The 18,472-nt window shown below is 44.8% G+C and overlaps 1 protein-coding gene across 1 annotated transcript in view; it reads right to left on the bottom strand.

The window, feature by feature from the left end:
• c11h7orf57 (chromosome 11 C7orf57 homolog) overlaps window positions 1-18,472 on the bottom strand; it is an 89,404-nt gene that overhangs the window by 25,196 nt on the left and 45,736 nt on the right. Inside the window, exons 5-6 of the mRNA XM_078551375.1 lie at window positions 10,912-11,068; window positions 9,473-9,609 (exon numbers count right to left, since the gene is read on the bottom strand). Coding sequence (XP_078407501.1) covers window positions 9,473-9,609; window positions 10,912-11,068 — 294 coding nt within the window. The remainder of the gene's footprint in view (window positions 1-9,472; window positions 9,610-10,911; window positions 11,069-18,472) is intronic.

The following is an 18,472-nucleotide window of genomic DNA, read 5'->3' as shown; positions in this document are numbered from 1 at the left end:
TACTGGTAATAGGGGAACCCGCAAATAAACCTTTTTAGAAGTCACAAAAATTCTAGGAACTGGACATTGATCCTTATTGGGCACACAGAGAATGTTTAACCTTGACTGCACTCAAGTTCTGGATTAGTAATATTTAATCGTTTTTTTCTGTAAATCAACTATTCATTAATTGCAGGAGACCAGCTAGGTAGTATGTTCTATTGGAAATAGCTCATGCTTCAAAACAATCCACTGACTTCCCTCCAACACCCTGGCCCAATTAGTAATTTTTCCCTTTGTGTGCATAGATAGGGAAGATGGGTCCTAATAGACTGGGCCCAAGTTGTGGGAGGACTTCCTCCAGGTGCAGACCTCTCACCATTATTGTGCAGTTCATAAAAATAATTGTTGCATTTGTGGATTTTGGAATAAACAGCTCAACCTTACCAGTTCAGACAGCAACAATCTTCTTTCTTTATTATATTGGCACACACATTTTCGTTACTGTTTCTCACACTCTCCAGGTATCAATAATATATACCCTTCAGCATGACTTAGTAGTAACACTTTCACCACTGAGCCAGCCGATTGTGGTTTCAAGACCCATTTCACGACTTGATCACATAACCTGGATGCATGGAAATTCAGTAAATATTACAGGAGTCCTGCATTGCTGGAGGTGCTGCCTCTTGCTAAGCCTTTGAACTCCCGTCTGCCTGGTAAAGGGGACATAAAAGATTTCATTGCACTACTTGGAGCAGCAAGGGGGTTGTTTGTGGCTTAGTCAACATTTATCACTGATTCAACTCATTTTCTGTTTTTAGATGCATGTGCAGATACCGTGCCATGTTTGCCTATATAGCAATGACCACACTTCAAAAGAATTCAATTGGCTATGAAGCATCTTGGAAGGCCCTGAGGAGATAAAGAAAGAACTTGCATTTATATCACGGTTTAAAGGGTTAAGTTATGAGGACAGATTGCATAAACTAAGTTTGTATTCCTTTGAGTTTAAAATCTATCATTTTAAACGCCTTAAGGGATTTGAGAGGGTGGATGAAGAGAATTTTTTTCTGGGGATGGGGAAGGGTACCATGTGGAGTGGAAGCACAAAAATTAGATTTAGGCCATTTAGGACCAAACCGCTTTTCACATTCTCAGTATATCCCAAAGTGCTATACAGCCATTGATGCACTTTTGAAGTGCAGTCACTGTTGTAATGTAGGGAAACATGCCAGCAAATTTGTGCATAGCAACATTCTACATCAGCATGGAAGTAAATGACCACTAAATCGTTTTAGTGATGTTGGATCAGGGCTAATGATGGCCAGGACATCTCCCCTGCTCTTCGTCGAATGGTACCATGGAATTTTTTACGTCTACCTGAGAAGGCAGTCTCGGTTTAACTTCTCATTGGAAAGATGGTACCTCTGACAGTAAAACACTCCTGATGTTAACCTTGGTTATATGCCCAATTACGCGGAGTGAGACTTGAATTAATAACCATCTGACTCAGGGGTGAGAGTGCTATCTCTGAGCCAATGCTTACACTTGCCAAGTTCTTTCTTTTCTTGTTTCTCTCACTCCACCATGTCCTCTCCACAAACACTTAGGTGGAGAAATTTGTTCACATTGTGCTGCTTCTATCATTGACAAACATTGCGCCAGCAGTACAGGTAGCCGCCAGCTGCGCTACCTGCCCCTGGGCAATTGAGGTAACTCTGTATAGCATGTTATACGGACATATTTTGTCCCCGTGCGCTTTTCTGTTTTGTTTCTCATGATCATTTTTTTAACTCAAACACAATCAAAAGTGTGGCTTTATAATTCCACACTTTACACTAAAAATATACTAATAAATAAAATCTGATCTTATGGTATTAAGAGCCCAAACTTATCAAGACAGGATTTTTTATCCAGATACACATATATTCCTATTTTCCAGTCACAGCAATGTGAGTGAACAGAGAGTGGATTAATAGGCAGGCAGTAAAATTGGAGAAATTGATAGACACTGACACATACCAAAAATTACACAAGGCTTTTCCTTAACAAAAATATTTGTTCAGACTGTTTCATGGGTACAGTGTTCTAATAACGAAAAGTACCTGGTAGGGCATGAACTATTAATACAAATAGACATGGTTATGCAATCAGGCAGAGAATGATAGCGTTCATGTCACGACATCCACTTGATGGAAAAATGAGTCAACTGTACTCGAAAATACAGGCACTGAAAGTTCATGGGGCCATGCTGCCACTATAAGTGCTTAGGAGTGGCCACCTGTGACCTCCATTCCTTACTGCACCAAAATACCAAGTGACTGTGCCACTATGGGTGCATCATACATGTGGGGTCTGGAAATGCTGCTCTGGTCAGCTGCTTGAGGAACTGCCAGTACCTCTGGCCCATGCACCTACATCCATGCAGCTTGCTCCTGTGCTTTTACTGGAGGACAGCCTTCATCTTGAAAATGAGTCGCCCTCATTTGGTGCATCTCATCCAGCAGACCCACCAACTTAAAGATGCAATACTGTCTAGTGTAGCATTATGAACAATTAATCAACGTTTAAATTGTTGCTGCAACTTACCCTTTAAAGGGTGGGATGCAACATACAAGAACTGCTGCCTTGTTTGATTTTTTGTTCCCCAGTCATGCATAGTGTAGGTCAAGCTCTCTGTCCAAGTTTCTTACGTGCCAGCAGCCATTTAAATTAGGAGGAAAATTTGGTACACCTGCATGCAGAGTTGAGTATACCATGTGTCAGCTCAATCTATTGTTGGCAGAAAAACATTTAGGCCAGAATTTTCCAGCCCCTCCGGCATTGGGCGTCATGGTGGGCGGGGGTGGGGGGAACAATATGGTAAGAAGGCCAAAAATCAGTTTCATGCCAGCGTGAAAGCACAGCGGGATCATCCGATGGTGTCCGTCATGGCGGAATGTGAAGCCTGCTGGAGGCCGACGTGAACCCAAATTGCATTCTGCTAATGGGATGCAAAGTGAGGCCCAACCAGAATCATTCCCCCACACCAGATTTACCATTACGCCGGTGGGAAAAATGGCCGGCCCAGAACATGACTGGACAAGTGTGACGTGCAGAAGTCCGGACTTAACGTTAAGGCCTTGCTCAGATCGCGGACATCCGAGAGGAAGAAGATGCTGGAGCCCGACAGCTACCGGACCCTGGAGGAAGGCATGCATCACACGCTGGGTGGATTCTCATGGACATGGCTCTGCCTTGAAGCAGCTCATAGAGGGTGGGAGGTCTTCACTGATGCTTTGATTCTGCTTCGGAACATCACGGTCTTGAAAGAGGGCTGCTATGGATGATTGGGTGAGGAGAGGAAGGTCCAGCTGTGAATGGGAGAGGTGTACCCGGGGGAGGTGAGGTTGAAGGGTGGGAGCGGGGGGCAAAGGTGTTAGGAAGGGTGAGGTTGGGGGGGTGGAAATGAAGGTTTTGGGGGGTGAGGTTGGGAAGGGGAGGAAGGAGTGCGAGGGGAAGAGGGTGCAACGGGGAGAATGCGGCAAGTGTAAGGGGGTGGAAGGTGAAGGGAAGGAGTTTGGAGCGGGGAAGGATTTCAGAGGGGGAAAGGAGTTCGGAGGGGGAAAGGAGTTCGGAAGAGGATGGAGTCCGGGGTGGGGGGGAGTAAAGGTGGAGGAGTGGGTCAGGGGGTGGAGGGGGGAATGTCCAGGTGAGGGAGGGCATTGTAGAGTCAATGACTGCTTCCTGGGGAGCTAACTGAGGATGGACACGGTAGGAGAGAATGATGAGTATGAGAGGGGACAGAGTGAGCTGGGTGGGAAAGTGAGGGTGCGATAATAGTGATAGAAGGGACGGCGAGGATGGGTGGTGAGGACTCAGAGGTAGACATGAACCCTGGGAGTGGGAAGGAGGAGGTCTGGGAGGTCGATGTGGATAGGGTGGGATTCTCAGGAAGATAGGGAATGTGCACGTTCTCCTGGATATCCTGGAAAGAGAAGGGTTCGGTTGGTAGGTGATGGTGGGGAGGTGGAAGGTGATGCTGGAGGGTCAACAGGTATGGGTGACTGGGGGAGGGGAAAGGACGGGGGAGCTGGTCAGAAACTTAATGACTACCATGGTTGTCGAAATCGAAAGTGAGCGGAGTCTCGTGTTGGACAGGTATAGGTGCTGCATGGGAGTGCAATCAATGGATGGGTGGAGATGCAGGTCAGCTCAGATGGACAACTGAAAGAGAACCCCAGCAGGCAGCAGTGAAAATGCTCAGGACAGTGAGATGAGTGTGATGCATGAAGGCTCCATGTGCTTGGGAGAGCACTTGCACAAGGCTCCAAAAGGCCCTGCCACTCACACACTTCTCCCTCCAGAATCGCTCATGGCCCGACTGCTATTGGGGGGAGGGGAGGGAATGCAGTGGGAGGATTCGCAAAGCCAGTCAATGAAGTTGAAATACAACATTACACATTATTCAGTGGAAATGAATATATTTTCAGATTATAAAGGGACAAGATGTGTTCACACGTGCAATCACTTGTGATCAGAAATTCTTAACTTTTCTAGGCTTACCACTTCTTTTTGGTGCTGGTCTGCCATCTGCAGCACGTCTGGAGACAGTCTGTGCAATGGTTGGCCCTGTTGCCTCTGATGATTTTGGCATGCATCCTCTGGATAGCCGAGGCCTTGAGGGCCCCGGCTTGTTTTGGCTGTCCTCCTGTAGGCCAGTTGCTCTCTCTGCGGTGACAGAGGATGACCTTGAGGGGGTCACAGGCAAAGGGGTCTTGGAGGGAGTGGACAGCCTCTGAGATTCCTGAGTGGATGACCCAGGGGTGTCCAGATACTAGTCCTCCTCCCTTCAGGTACCCTAGGGTCCCAACCTGACTCCTTGAGGGAAAGGAATACCTGGAGGGACGTCGAAGTGTCCCTTTTCCTTCTAGCATTGCTACTGCAAGAACTCACCCATGGCTACCACAATGGAGTGCAGGTCTGCCGCATCTCTGCATTCTGCTGGACCAGCCCACTATAGCGCCCACCAACCTTCCCATGGAGACCTCCATACGCGCACACATGGGCACCACTTCATCAGAGAGCAGGCGGATGCACTCCTCTAACTCGTGTGCCACTGCTGAGGGCTTCCAACATCTCTGCGTGATGTTTCCCCACCTTCTGCTGACTCTGCATGATGAGTTGGAAGGCTGAATCAAGAGGCTCATCATCTGACTCGGCCCTCATAGATGCCTCTTCCCCAGCGCTCCTCTGAGTGCTGGGGAGCTCGGCTGAACCTGCCTCCTCCTGCTGTGGACACGTGTCCATGCGGTGACCACCAGATTGCGAACCTGAGCCTGCTCTATATCTAGGTCCCACCAAGGTGTGTGTCTCTGTGCTGGTGCAGGGTGTAGGGAAGCGCTGTGACAGGTCTTCCAGGCTGCTTATTTCCAGCTCTTCAATGGAGGAGGTGTCCTCTTGGCTGGAGGTGAAGATGTGGATGGAGCTGAGGGACTGGCTGGCTGAGGGGGTCGGTCATTTGGCAGAACTCCCTGTGAATCAAAGTAGAGATAATTAGTGCATGGCAGCAGAGTCAAAAACAAGAGAGAGAGCACTCACAGTTGCATTGAGAGAGGAATAATTTGGTGCAGGATCCTCACGCGGGTGTTCGCCGCTGACCTCACCATCGCCGCATGTCCTCACCAGTCAGCGCAATGGCACACTCCTCAAAATGACCAAAGGTCCTAATATGGGTCACTCCACCCCAGGCCTGGGCCCTCTCCCTGCTGTTGTGAGCCAGCTTCTCCAGCATGAAAACAGATGGAGAGAATGTGAGCAGGACACATGGCACTGTGTGGAATGTTTGTGTGGTGAACTGTGCCATGGATGGGATGAGAACATGACCTCCAGAGGATATGAGCCTGATGGAGATGTGGGGGTGTGTGTGAGAGTTAGTGATGTTGTACCTTGAGGTGTGAGATCCCTGTGGATGCGTGATGGGTTTGTGAGTGTGTGAGTTGAGAGCAATGAGGTGGTTGACTTACCCTGGCGGAACGGATGAGAGCGTTCACCCTCTTCCTGCACTGGATGGCTGACCTCCACTGTGCTCCGGTGACGCTGACCACCATTGCCACCTCCTTCCAGGCCAGATTGGTAACTCTGGTGGATTTCCTGTGCCCGGAGCAGAGGAAGAGGTCATTGTGGCAGCCTTCCACTGCGTCCAGCAGGTGCCCAGAGAGGCATCACTAAATTTGGGGGCTGCTGTCTTCTTTGCTTTCGGGGCCATGGCCTGTAGAAGTCCTGGTCTGAAGACATGAAGATGGCACTTTAAATATGGTACCCGGAGCGAGGAAGCACTGAAGTGACTGGAAAATCTGAGCCTGCCTGCCAGCAATCTGGCGTGTTTCCCGTGAATGCATTATTAATGAGGCAGGATGCGCCGGGAAGGAGTCGATATGGTATGATAGCCCGCCATTGCTGCCAGTGGGTAAAACGTCCTTTTTTTCGCCTGCTACTGCATTTTCTGCAAATCTGGAATGATTCCGCCCTTAGAGTCTAAGTTCCCAGTGATAATAGTTTTATTATTTATTCTAGGGCTGTGAGCATCGCTGGCAAGGCCAACATTTATTGTCCATTCCTAACTGCCCTTTAGAAGGTGGTGGTGAGCCACCTTCTTGAACCACTGCTGCCCAAATGGTGTAGGTACACCCACAGCGCTGATTAGGATGGGGTTCCAGGATTTTGACCCAGTGACAGTGAAGGAACGGCGATATAGTTCCAAGTCAGGATGGTGTGTGGCTTGGGGGGATCTTGCAAGTGGTGGTGTTCCCATGCAACTGCTGCCATTGTCCATCATGTAAGGGTTGCAGCTTTGGAAGGTGCTGTCAAAGGAGTCATTGTGAGTTCTAACAGTGCATTTTTTAGATGGTACACACGGCTGTGACTGTGTATTGGTGTTGGAGGAAATGAATGCTTAAGATGGTGGTTGGCGTGCAAATCAAGTGGGCTGCTTTGTCCTGGACTGCGTTGAGCTTCTTGGGTGTTGTTGGAATTTCAGACATCCAGGCAAGTGATGAGTATTCCATCACACTCTTGACTTGTGCCTTAGCACAGTGCATTTTAAATTATATTTATAAATGCTTTGATTGAGTAGAAATTACAATTGGCGATATCAGTGGATGAATGTTAAACATACTCATATGCAAATTCTCTGTCAGCAATGCTAATCAAGGTGTTTTAAGTTAAACTTCTGTTAGAATAGAGACAGGGATATCATGTGAATGTGTTGAGCATTATTTGTTAATGTCATCTATTGTCAATTCTGCACTATACTTTTTTTTTGAAATACAGAATTGAAGCACACAGATGCAAACAAAAACAATTATTTTTGAAAAAAATTTACCTGCATGCTAAAATTTTTGCATGCTGCCGGTATACTTTAGGGTATTTGCATGAGCTGATAGCATATAAGGCAGTGACCCAGAATGAACTATGCCTAAGAAACAAAACTTAACGTTCAAAAATTCCTTCAGAACATGACACTTTTTCTTCCTTTACCACATATTTTCAGCCTTCTTTTTCTCCAAAAGGCATGGGGTTGGAAACTCCTGTGCCTTTAAAGTGCGAAAATTGTGAATTCTGGCTGATGGGAGGCGGTTAAGACTGTAACTGAACAATGGGATGCCTTTAAGGAACAGATAATTCGGGCATAGTCAAGGTATATTCCCATGAAGGGGAAAGGTAAGGCAAACACTGTTCAGTATTATTCGTGACTCCTCAGACACTGAAGTAGTCTGTGTTCATATGCAGCAAGACCAGGACAATATTCAGGCTTGGGGTGATAAGTGGCAAGTAACATTCGTGCCACCCAAGTGCCAGGCAATGACCATCTCCAGTAAGAGAGCATCTGACCATTGCCCCATGACATTCGATGGCTGTCTTCCATCGCTGAATCTCCCATTGTCAACATCCTGGGGGTTGCCATTCACCAGAAACTGAATTGGACCAGTTGTACAAATACTGTGGCTATAATGGCAGGTCAGAGGCTGGGAATTCTGCAGCGAGTAACTTAGCTCCTGACTCCCCAAAACCTGTCCATCATCTACAAGGCTTAAGTCACGAGTGTGATGGAATACTCTCCACTTGCCTGGATGAGTGCAGCTCCAGCAACATGCGAGAAGCTGGACACCATCTAGGACAAAGCAGCCTGCTTGACAAGCACCCCATCCACCACCTTAAACAATCATGCCCCCTACCACTGACACACAGTGGCAGCAGTGTGTAACATCTACAAGGTGCACTGCAGCAACTCACCAAGGATCCTTTGATAGCACCTTTCAAACCCGTAACCTCCACCACCTCGAAGGACAAGGGCAGCAGATGCATGGCAACACCACCACCTCCAAATCCCCTTCCAAGACATACACACCATCCTGACTTGGGACTATATCACTGTTCCTTCACTGTCACTGGGTCAAAATCCTGGAATTCCCTTCCTAACAGCACTATGGGTGCACCTACACCACATGGCCTGCAGTGGTTTAAGTGTCTCACCACCACCTTCTCAAGAGCCATTAAGGATAGGCAATAAATGCTGGCCTAGCCAGCAACATCCACACCCCAAGAAAGAATTAAAAAAAAAGCAAATCCAGAGCTCCCTGTACGACAAAAGAGAAAGAGATTAAGATGAAGAACAAAAAGTGTGCCTATGACAGATGTCAGGTGGATAATACAACTGAAAACCATCTGAATATAGATGCTTCAGGGGAGAATTGAAAAAGCAAATAAGAGAAGCAGAGACAGAGTACAAGAAGAGAATGGCAGCGAACATAAAAGGGAATTCAAACGTCTTCTATAGACATAAAAATAGTGAAAAGGTGGTACAGGAGGTGTGAGGCTGATTTGGATCTGGAATACACTGCCTGAGTGTGGTGGAGACAGTTTCAATGCTGGCTTTCAAAAGATAATTGGATAATTATATGAAGAGAAAAGATTTACAGGGTTACAGGGAAAAGACAGGGATGTGGGACTAGCTGAGTTACTCTCGCAGAGAGCTGGCATGGATACCATGTGCCAAATGGCCACCTTCTGTGCTTAAGCATTCTGTGATTCTACGAGCAAAGTCTACTTTTCAGACTTCTGACAATGTAACTCTAACCCGCTGTGATGAAGCATATATGAGGAGCCCTCCCTGGGCATATCGTATCCAGTCTCACCAATAGCATGGCAGCAAACTACCCGTTGAGTGGGGAATGGCAGGCACAACCCTATGACTCAGAACTCCAGTTATACATCCTGGTTTAAAAATTGTAACCTTTTCTGTTTGGAATACCAAAAATGCAACTCTTTTTGTGAGGTCTGGCAATTATGGCTGCTGTTCCAGAGGATGGATGAGATTAAATTAAACATTGCCAACTGTCCATTATTTTTATCTGGTGACTTTTGATTAGATAATCAGTGATATCTATGGGTAATTCACATTTTCTAATTCACATTTTCTTAGCACTCTGTTATAATCTGTAGCACTTGCCTTGCTGCATTAGCTGATATGCCAGGCTGCACTGTCCATTGATTTGGTTCAGTATTCAACGTCATAGCCTCCATCTGAAGCTGAGATGGAACATTCAAGTCCAGCTCTCTCCTATTACCAATTTCAGGAGTCCCTGACTGAACAGAGGAAAAAGTACAAGAATAATCTTGAAACGTTCCTTATTTCTGCAAATATTAAAAACAACTGATCATAATAAATAAAGAGAATATAATCATGAATTTTTAATTTTAATATTTTCCTCTGTTCTTAATCTTCCTACTCGTTTTTTTTTCACACTGGAAAGGATGGGCAGGTGACCATGCTCTCAAGTCTCTGGTGATACCACTGAATAGATGGCTGCTTGAAAATGAATAATGGCCTCAAATGAATGGCTCTCTGGTTTTCATTCTCTCCCTGTGTAAGTGCCTATTAATGGTATCTTCCGTAATGGCACAACTGAGTTTGAAAATTGCCCACACATTTTCCCAAGTTTGCTCCCTAAAAATCAGGATTATCTTTGACATCCTTGATGGAGCAGGGTCTATATTTCGGTTGAATTATTAAAAAGGTGCATTTTGGTTTGGCACTAAGTGCTGATAGCACAATAAGTTACTGAGCTCTTGCACATGACTATGACACCCACCACTGAAATAATAAAAATCTTTGCAGCATCCCAAGTTAATGACTGTATTTCTACTGATTGCATGAGACTATAAGGCTCATCAACTCCTTCAAGAAATTTCCAGTCACAGCAAATACCAACTCACTGTTTACCAAAGAACATTAACGGAGAGCAAAGCACTTTACACTGACTGCATGAACCCTTCCTTTCAGGCCTCTCAAATGGAAAGTTTTAAGACTTCTAGATAGTTATAGAAATACTATAATATGGGACCAAGAATGCAAGCCATCATTTTACTCAACTAATATCAATCATATGTTCAGACAGTGAGCACTTCTATTGGCTTAATGGGGCACAATATTCTTTTTGTTCTCGCATTGTGATACAAAGATGTAATTCATTTTTTACCTCAGTACTGGCTAAGAGTGTGGTGGAGACAGATTCAATTGTGGCTTTCAAAAGAGAATTGGATAATTATCTGAAGAGGAAAGATTTGTAGGGCTATGGGGAAAAGACAGGGACGTGGGACTAGCTGAGTTATTCTTGCAGAGAGCTGGCATGGACACGTTTTAGTGATGTTGGTTGAGAGATGAATGTTTACCAGGACATCAGGAGAAATCTTCTTCTCTTCTATCATTCAAAATATAAGTACTGCATTGGCATTAAAAACAAAACCATATCTAATGGGCCCACAAATCAAAACCACCCAAACACATTTATTGAAGATCGGTATCATTATGCTCACAAAAATATTATGAATTTCTCCTTTATAATGGAGCAGCTTTAAGCTTGCTATCCATAGCATCTGCAATGGTACCTTACTGTATCCTGAGTCACCATGATTTTCTTCCTTCTCATGTAAACGTGTGTCAGTTGTTTCAATGAGAGTATATGAGGGTTTATAATTTCCACTCTCTGACATGTCTGGTACTGTGTCATTAGACAAATCACCTGGAAGCTTCATTTGCAGTGTCCTATAAGAAGGAGAACATGATGATTACCTTTGGGTATTACTCCAATGTCAGCAGGTGCATTTTGAGTGCTAGCCCTGACACTTGATATTACAGAGGGTACAAGTGTTGAAAGTAGTAATTTATAGTCTTATAGTACTAACTTTGACTGTATGAGTATTGCTGAAAAAGAGACATGTCAAAGCTTTTCATCTTGCATTCATCAGGACACTTTGCAAGAATACAAATATAAGGGGAAAACAACAATTAATACTGTATGAGAAGAGAGTGCTGATTGATTGGCAAGTGGACTCTGATTGGTAGAGGTATTGCCATGCAGAATGCACCAGGGTGGTGACTGACAATTAACTACCAAGCATTGTTTGAAATTTAAACCAGGCAGCTTGGCCCTGATTGGTCAAGGCATTGTTCTGAGGAATGAGTCAGCGGTACACACAAATGTGCCACACTGCAAGCCTGACTGACAATCTTAAATTGGATTTCAGCATAATTCTTAGCACACTGAGGATTATTTAGCAAATGTTGTCCAATTATGGAATCACATCTAATGTTGGACACTTTGGTTTGAGTTTTGCAAGCACAGGCTGGTTGGGTACGGTCTGTACCCTGCCCGTTGTGAACAGCAGCTGGGACATGCTGTTTGATACGATCCGCCAGACTTTGGGACATACAACCTACATACCTAGCATCACACTGGCACTGAAACTCATATACTACATTACTAAGTTGTTTGATAGGCAGAACATTTTTTTGGCTTGACAGCAGCATCCTGTTAGTGGCAAATACCACTCGTGTTGCTACTGCAGAGTAACAGTGTGAAACAGCTAGCTTCACCTGTTGCTCAAAACTGTTTGAGGTATCTTGCCCTTCCAGGGTAATCTGAGGTAGACTGGGCACTTTCCAGGGCCTTAGGCCCATTCATGAGTTTGCATGATATACAGTGAAAAATGATCCGATCAGGGTATCCATTATCCTGCAGGATGCCTTTGATGCATCCTATTTCAGCATCAAGCCTGCATGGTGAGCAAATGGCTTGGGCCCTATTTACAAGGTTGCCATTAAGAATCCCAATGTGCAAATTGACCAATGAAGGTAAACTTGCGGCAGACTGTGGTAGAGAATCCCCTGGCAGATTTCTGAACTAATATGTCAAGGCGTTCATTTCATAGGTGAGTTTGAGCACATTGGGCACAAGATGGAGCGCATTAAGACATGTAACAAAATTATTACAGCTGCAGATTTAAATAAAGTGAACGTATCATTCACATATTGGAAATATGCGAGGGGTAGGAGGTTAGGTGTCATTCCATTGAAGACATGTTTCTCATGGAACCCAACAAAGATGTTTACGAGAGCTTGGCCTAGGGGAGGGGGTCCCATGGCACCACCATCTATTTGAGCATACATGGTGTCATTAAAGCTGAACTCAACTGCATGAGTTGCCAAGTTCGTAAGTTCAATGAATACTGATTCACACAATGGTGGTGGGTCTAGATCGCCATGATATGGTGCTGCAGGGCAAATATCTATGGCTTCCTTAAGTGGGACATTGGTGAATAGGCTAGCAATATCAAATGAGCATGTGGATACAGCACTGTGATTGATATTCAAGTCCTGTATAACATTCGCAAATGTGAAGGAACCCTTCACCATGTATGTGGAAAACTTGGTCAAAATTGGTTGCAACAATTCACCCAACCATTTGGCCAATTCATGTTGTACGGAACCAGTCATAGATAAAATAGGGCGTAAAGTGACATCACTTTTGTGTGCCTTGGGCAGCCCATACATATGCAGACGCAGTGAGCCATGAGGGCAAACCCTGTCATATATACCAAGTGGTAGCTCATTGCTCTTACACAAGTCCAGCAAGTGTTTTTTAGCCTACTTTTAAATAAGATTGTCTGGTCATGTTGAGTGATAGGTCCAATGGATTCGAATTTGGACCCATTATTAAGAATGGCGTGATATAGTCACGCATGATGCTGAAACAGGGCACATCAAAGGCTTCCTGTGGGATAATGCTACCCCTATCTGGATGCTAGGTACCTAGGTCGTACATCCCAAAGACTGGTAGACCAAATCAAACAGTATGTCCCAGCCTCTGTTTGCAACGTGCAAGCTACAGGGCGTACCCAACCAGCACATGCTTGCAAAGCTCAAAATGCATTGTCCAACACTAGATGTAATTCTGCGATTGGACAACATTTGCTAAATAATCCTGTGTGTTAAGAATTACACTGACAACCAATTTAAGATTGTCAGTCGAGCTTGCAGTGTGGCACATTTTTATATACTGGAAGCTATGTATATTAATACACAGGGCCCTGTTCTTTGCAGACAGAAAGAACATGTACACATATCACGCCTGTTTCAGCTAAACAAAATAAGTGACAACCATTCGCTGACGCATTCCTCAGGGCAATGCCTTGGCCAATCAGGGTCAAGCTGCCTGGTTTAAATTTCAAACAATGCTTGGTAGTTAACTGTCAGTAACCATTCCTGGTGCTTTCTCCATGGCAACGCTTCTACCAATCAGAGTCCACTTGCCAACCAATTGGCACTCTCTTCTCATACAGTATAAATTGCTGTTTTCTCCTTATATTGGTATTCTTAAGAAATGTCCTAATGAGTGCAAGATGAAAAGCTTTGACATGTCTCCTTTTTCAGTAGTAACTTAGTTCCCAGCTGCAGGTTAACTGGCAAAAGGTCGCATGGTCGCAAATACCAAATGATGACCACAGATTATCCTCAGAAAAATTCCACAAGTTGATTCTTAGGCAGAAGGTGAAACAAGATGCTTATTCAAGTACAGGTTGTTCAATGGAGGAAGGGCCAAGAAGCAGTTTATGAAAAGAATGTTACCAAGTATGTGGATCTGAAAGGTGAAATGGAAGCGGAGGCTAGTAATGTCAGATAATGCTGTGAGAAATTGGCTATTATGGGTAACTTGATTTGGCACTTTAAATATGCTGGAATCTTGGATGGGCAATGAAAAACTACAATTGGTTTTATGGTGGAGCACGCTGGCATACTGGTTATGTTACTGAACTAGTCTTCCAGCAGCCTGGACTAATGATCCTGAAGCAAGAGTTTGAATCCCACCATGGCAGCTGGCAATTTAAAATTTAGTTGATTAAATAAATCTGGAATTAAAAACTAGCTTTAATAATGATAACTATGAAACTACTTGATTATCATTAAAGCCCATCTGATTCACCAATATTGTCCAGGGAAGGAAATCTGCCATCCATACTTGATCTAACCTATATGTGACTCCAAATCCACAGCAATGTTCTTGACTCTTAACTGCCTACAGGGTAGGTAAAAGAAAATTATTAATAAAGCAGATGGGATCCTGGGCCTTATAAATAGAGGCATAGAGTACAAAAGCAATAAAGTTATGATAAACCTAAATAAAACACTGGTTTGTTCTCAATTGGAATATTGTGTCCAATTCTAGCCTTTGCACTTTAAGGGCGATGTGAAGGCTTCAGAGAGGGTGTAGAAAAGATTTACAAGAATGGTTCCAAGGATGAGGGACTTCAGTTAAGCGGATAGATTGGGGAAGCTGGGTTATTTTCTCTAGAGAAGCGAAGATTGAGAGGAGATATGATGGAGGCGCTCAGAATTATCAGGGGTCTGGACAGAGTAGATAGAGAGAAACTACTCCCATTGGCAGAAGAATCAAGAGCCAGAGGACTCCAATTTAAGGTAATTGGCAAAAGAAACAACAGAGACATGAGGAAAAGCTTTTTTTATGCAGCGAGTTTTTCACATCTGGAATGCATTGTTTAAGAGTAGGTGGACACAAATATAATTTGGGCATTCAAATGGGATTAGATAAGCACCTGAAGACTGGACTGCAGGGGTAGGACTTGGAAGTGAGACTAGTTGAGTTGCTCTTGCAAAAAGCCAGCATGGACAGAATGGGCCGAATGGCTCCTTCTGTGCTGCAACCATTCTATGATTCTGTGTATCAATTAAGGCCACAAATTCAATCATAATATGGCCTGGCCAAAGCCAACCTACTACACTGAGGGAGGCTAGATTGTGGAGTCAAGGGTTGCAATTTTAACCCCTCTCCCTACACTACGGGTGGGTTAAAGACTTAAATATGGAGAGTACATCCCCAGTAGGCTGCACACACGCCTACTGCCTTTTTTTATGGTGCCGGATATCATGATGTCAGACAACAGGTACATGATTGATTGATGAGTATTGAAGTTTCATTTTTGTTTTTTAAGCTAGGGGGGTGAGTCAATCTCAGAGCTAAGAATTTATCAAATTAATAAACTAGATAAACCAATTGATCTATAGAACTAAAATTATTGGTTGAACAATAATTTTAATAAATTAAATAAGTAAAGAGTTTAGATAGACAATGCAGGACAGGTGGTGTGTCGTAGCTGCAGCATGCGGGCAGCATTGTGGTTTCGGACAAGTAAATAAAGTAAATAAAATAAGTAAATAAAAACAGAAAATGCTGGAAAAACTCACCAGGTCTGGCAGCACCTCATAACTCAACTCATACGGACTTGAAACATTAACTTTGTTTCTCATTTCAGATTTCCAGCATCCGCAGTATTTTGCTTTTATCTACCTTAAGTGTTTGCAGCTCAAGGAACTTCAGCTCAGAGCTGTTGTGCTGGAGTCTGAAAGAGGGATAGTTACCTGCGCACTTTGTTCCAGGAGGCAGTTATATCCCTTAAGTTAAGTAGTATTTTAGAATTGGTCAGAATGGTGTGACTGTATGTCAAGCAGGTAAGAGGATCCATGACATTGTGATGGAGGAGCCTCAGCCCTTGTCTATGTCCAACAAATATAAATTACTTGTTGCCTGTATGGATGAGGACAAGGACTGCAGGGTGGTTGGGCAAACTGACCATAGCACCATTGTGCAGGAGCCCATTCAAGTGGGCGGAGTGAAAAGGAATGTGGTAGTGATAGGGGGCAGACTAGTCAGGGGAATAGATACTGCTTTCTTTTTTTTAATGAATTCATGGGATGTGGGCATCACTGGCTAGGCCAGCATTTATTGCCGCCGGACATCGGGAACTTCATTTTAATACATCTACATATCATTATAAGCCCTGCTCGCCAGAATCATCCCCCCATGCTGGATCATCCAGGCACATCGGTGTGCAGTCACGCCGATCTGTTACACAAATGAACATAAGACTTTGAGGCTTGTTACCCTACCTTGCTCCAGGCAGCACTCACGGTCATCAGCACCAGGCTTCGCAGGCAGCACCACATCACCTTTAGGGGGGCTCACAGGCAGGTCTCCAGCTACCAGACCAGCCATAACGTGGGGGTGGATTTTTAATGGTTGCAGGGCTAGGGCTTGCTTGGGGAAGGGGAAGAAATGACCTCAGGCAAGGAAAGAGGCTGCAGCGCTATGGCATTACTGCGGATGGGGGTATCCTAGGGTGTGCATGGGAGCACATGTTGATCTGTGCAAGTTGCCTCAAGATAGTGAGGGCTAAGGAGGCAGTATCCATAGGAGATGGGGCCAGATGGAGATATGAGGGTGTGTGTGAGACAATGAGTGGTGATGTCCCTTGAGCTGGCAGTGAGTGAGATGCCAGTGAATGTGTGATGCCCTTGTGAGTCTATGAGTTTAGAGTGATGACATGTTTGTCTTACCCTGGTGGCATGGATGAGATGATGCATCCTCTTTCTGCACTGGATGGTGGACCTCTTCTGTTCAATGTTGACACTGACCACCAGTGCCACTGCCACCCAAGCTGCAGTGGTGACACTGATGGGTCTCCTGTGACCAGAGTGGGGGTAGAGGACATTGCAGCAGGCTTCAACGGTGTCCAGAAGGCATCCCAGGGATGCGTCACTGAATCAGGGGGCTGCAGTCTTCTTGACTTTCAGGGCCATCTCTTCTGTGCAACAGTCCTGGGCTGGAAGCACTGAGAGAGGTGTGCGCGGCTGCACTTTACATATGGTGCCTGACATGAGGATGCGGTGAAGTGGCAGTGTGGAAGATGAATCGAAGGCTGCCCACCAGCGAAATAGTGTGTTTCCCAGGAATTCATGATTAATGAGGTGGGATTGGGATGATACGCCGAGAAAACCTTCCATTGCAGCCAGTGGGTAAAACCTGCCTGCCATTGCACTTGGTGCAAATCCTAGGAGTTCTGAAGGTTGTGTTGCCTGCCTGGTGCAAGGGTTTGGGACATTTCCTCGGTGTTGGAGAACTTGGAGTGGGTGAGGGAGGATCCAGTTGTCATGGTCCATGTTGAAATTAGCAACATAGGTAGAACTTGGAGTGAGGTTCGGCAGACAGAGTTTGAGGAATTACATTCGAAATTCATAAGCAGAACCTCAAGGATAATCTCTGGATTGCTACCTGAACCACATGCAAATTGACATAGAGTCAAGCAGATTAGAGAGCATTAAGCACATAGCTCAAAGAATGGTGCAGGAAGAAGTAGTTTCGATCCATGGGGCACTGGCACCAGCACTGGGGAAGGATGGAGCTGTTCTGTGATGATGGGCACCACTTAGACTGTGCTGGGTGTTAACTGTATATTAATTGTCCTTAGTAGTATGCAAGTGGTGGGCATTAATTGGGATTTCAAGTGTGCATATATAATAGTAGTAAGCCTGATGACTGGAAGGCTACCTTGGGTCTACGGTGACAGACAACCTGTCTCTTGACGAAGAGCTCAGCACCTGCATTATAAAGGCAGCACCAACTTTGGCTGACTAACGGAATGGGCATGGAAAAATAGCAAACTGGTCCAACGGACCAAGATGCATATCTATTCAAGGCCTGTGTCTTCAGCACATTATTGTATGGAAGCAAACGCTGGACAACCTACACCTACCAAGAACAAAGGCTCAATAACTTCCATCTCTGGTATCTATATTGTATCCTTGACATCACATGAAAAGGCAAAGTCACCAATGAAGCAGTCCTTTCTAGGGTAAACATGCCAAGCATGCATGTGCTAATTAAGCAAAGAAGGCTTTGCTGGTTTGGGCACAGGAACAGGGTGGATGATGGCCGCATTCCCTATATGGGGAAGTAGCGCTTGCCAAGAGATCAGCAGGTTACCCAAAGCTCCAATTCAAGAATGCTGTCAAAAGAGACATAAGAGTCCTCAAAATCAATCTTGATAAACGGGAAACTGTGGGCAGGAGTTCGCCACCATGATGAAATGTGGTTTCTGAAAGTGCAGCAGATGATCTTATCTGACCTCATCAAAATTCTGAGACTGCTTTCCATCATCACAGTTGGAAGGATGCCAAACACAAAAACACAGATGATTGGGGAGGGTTCCAGAAAACAGCAAAGGGTGACCAAAAAGATGATGAAAAGGAAAAAGAATAGAATCAAAGTACACTGCCCAGGAATATAAAAACAGATTGTAAGAGTTTTTACAAGTA

This window comes from Cetorhinus maximus, chromosome 11 (assembly GCF_964194155.1).
Source record: "Cetorhinus maximus chromosome 11, sCetMax3.hap1.1, whole genome shotgun sequence".
NCBI classification, from domain to species: Eukaryota; Metazoa; Chordata; class Chondrichthyes; order Lamniformes; family Cetorhinidae; genus Cetorhinus; species Cetorhinus maximus.
The sequence above is the reverse complement of the archived record's forward strand: the minus strand, read 5'-3'. Positions and strand labels throughout refer to the sequence as shown.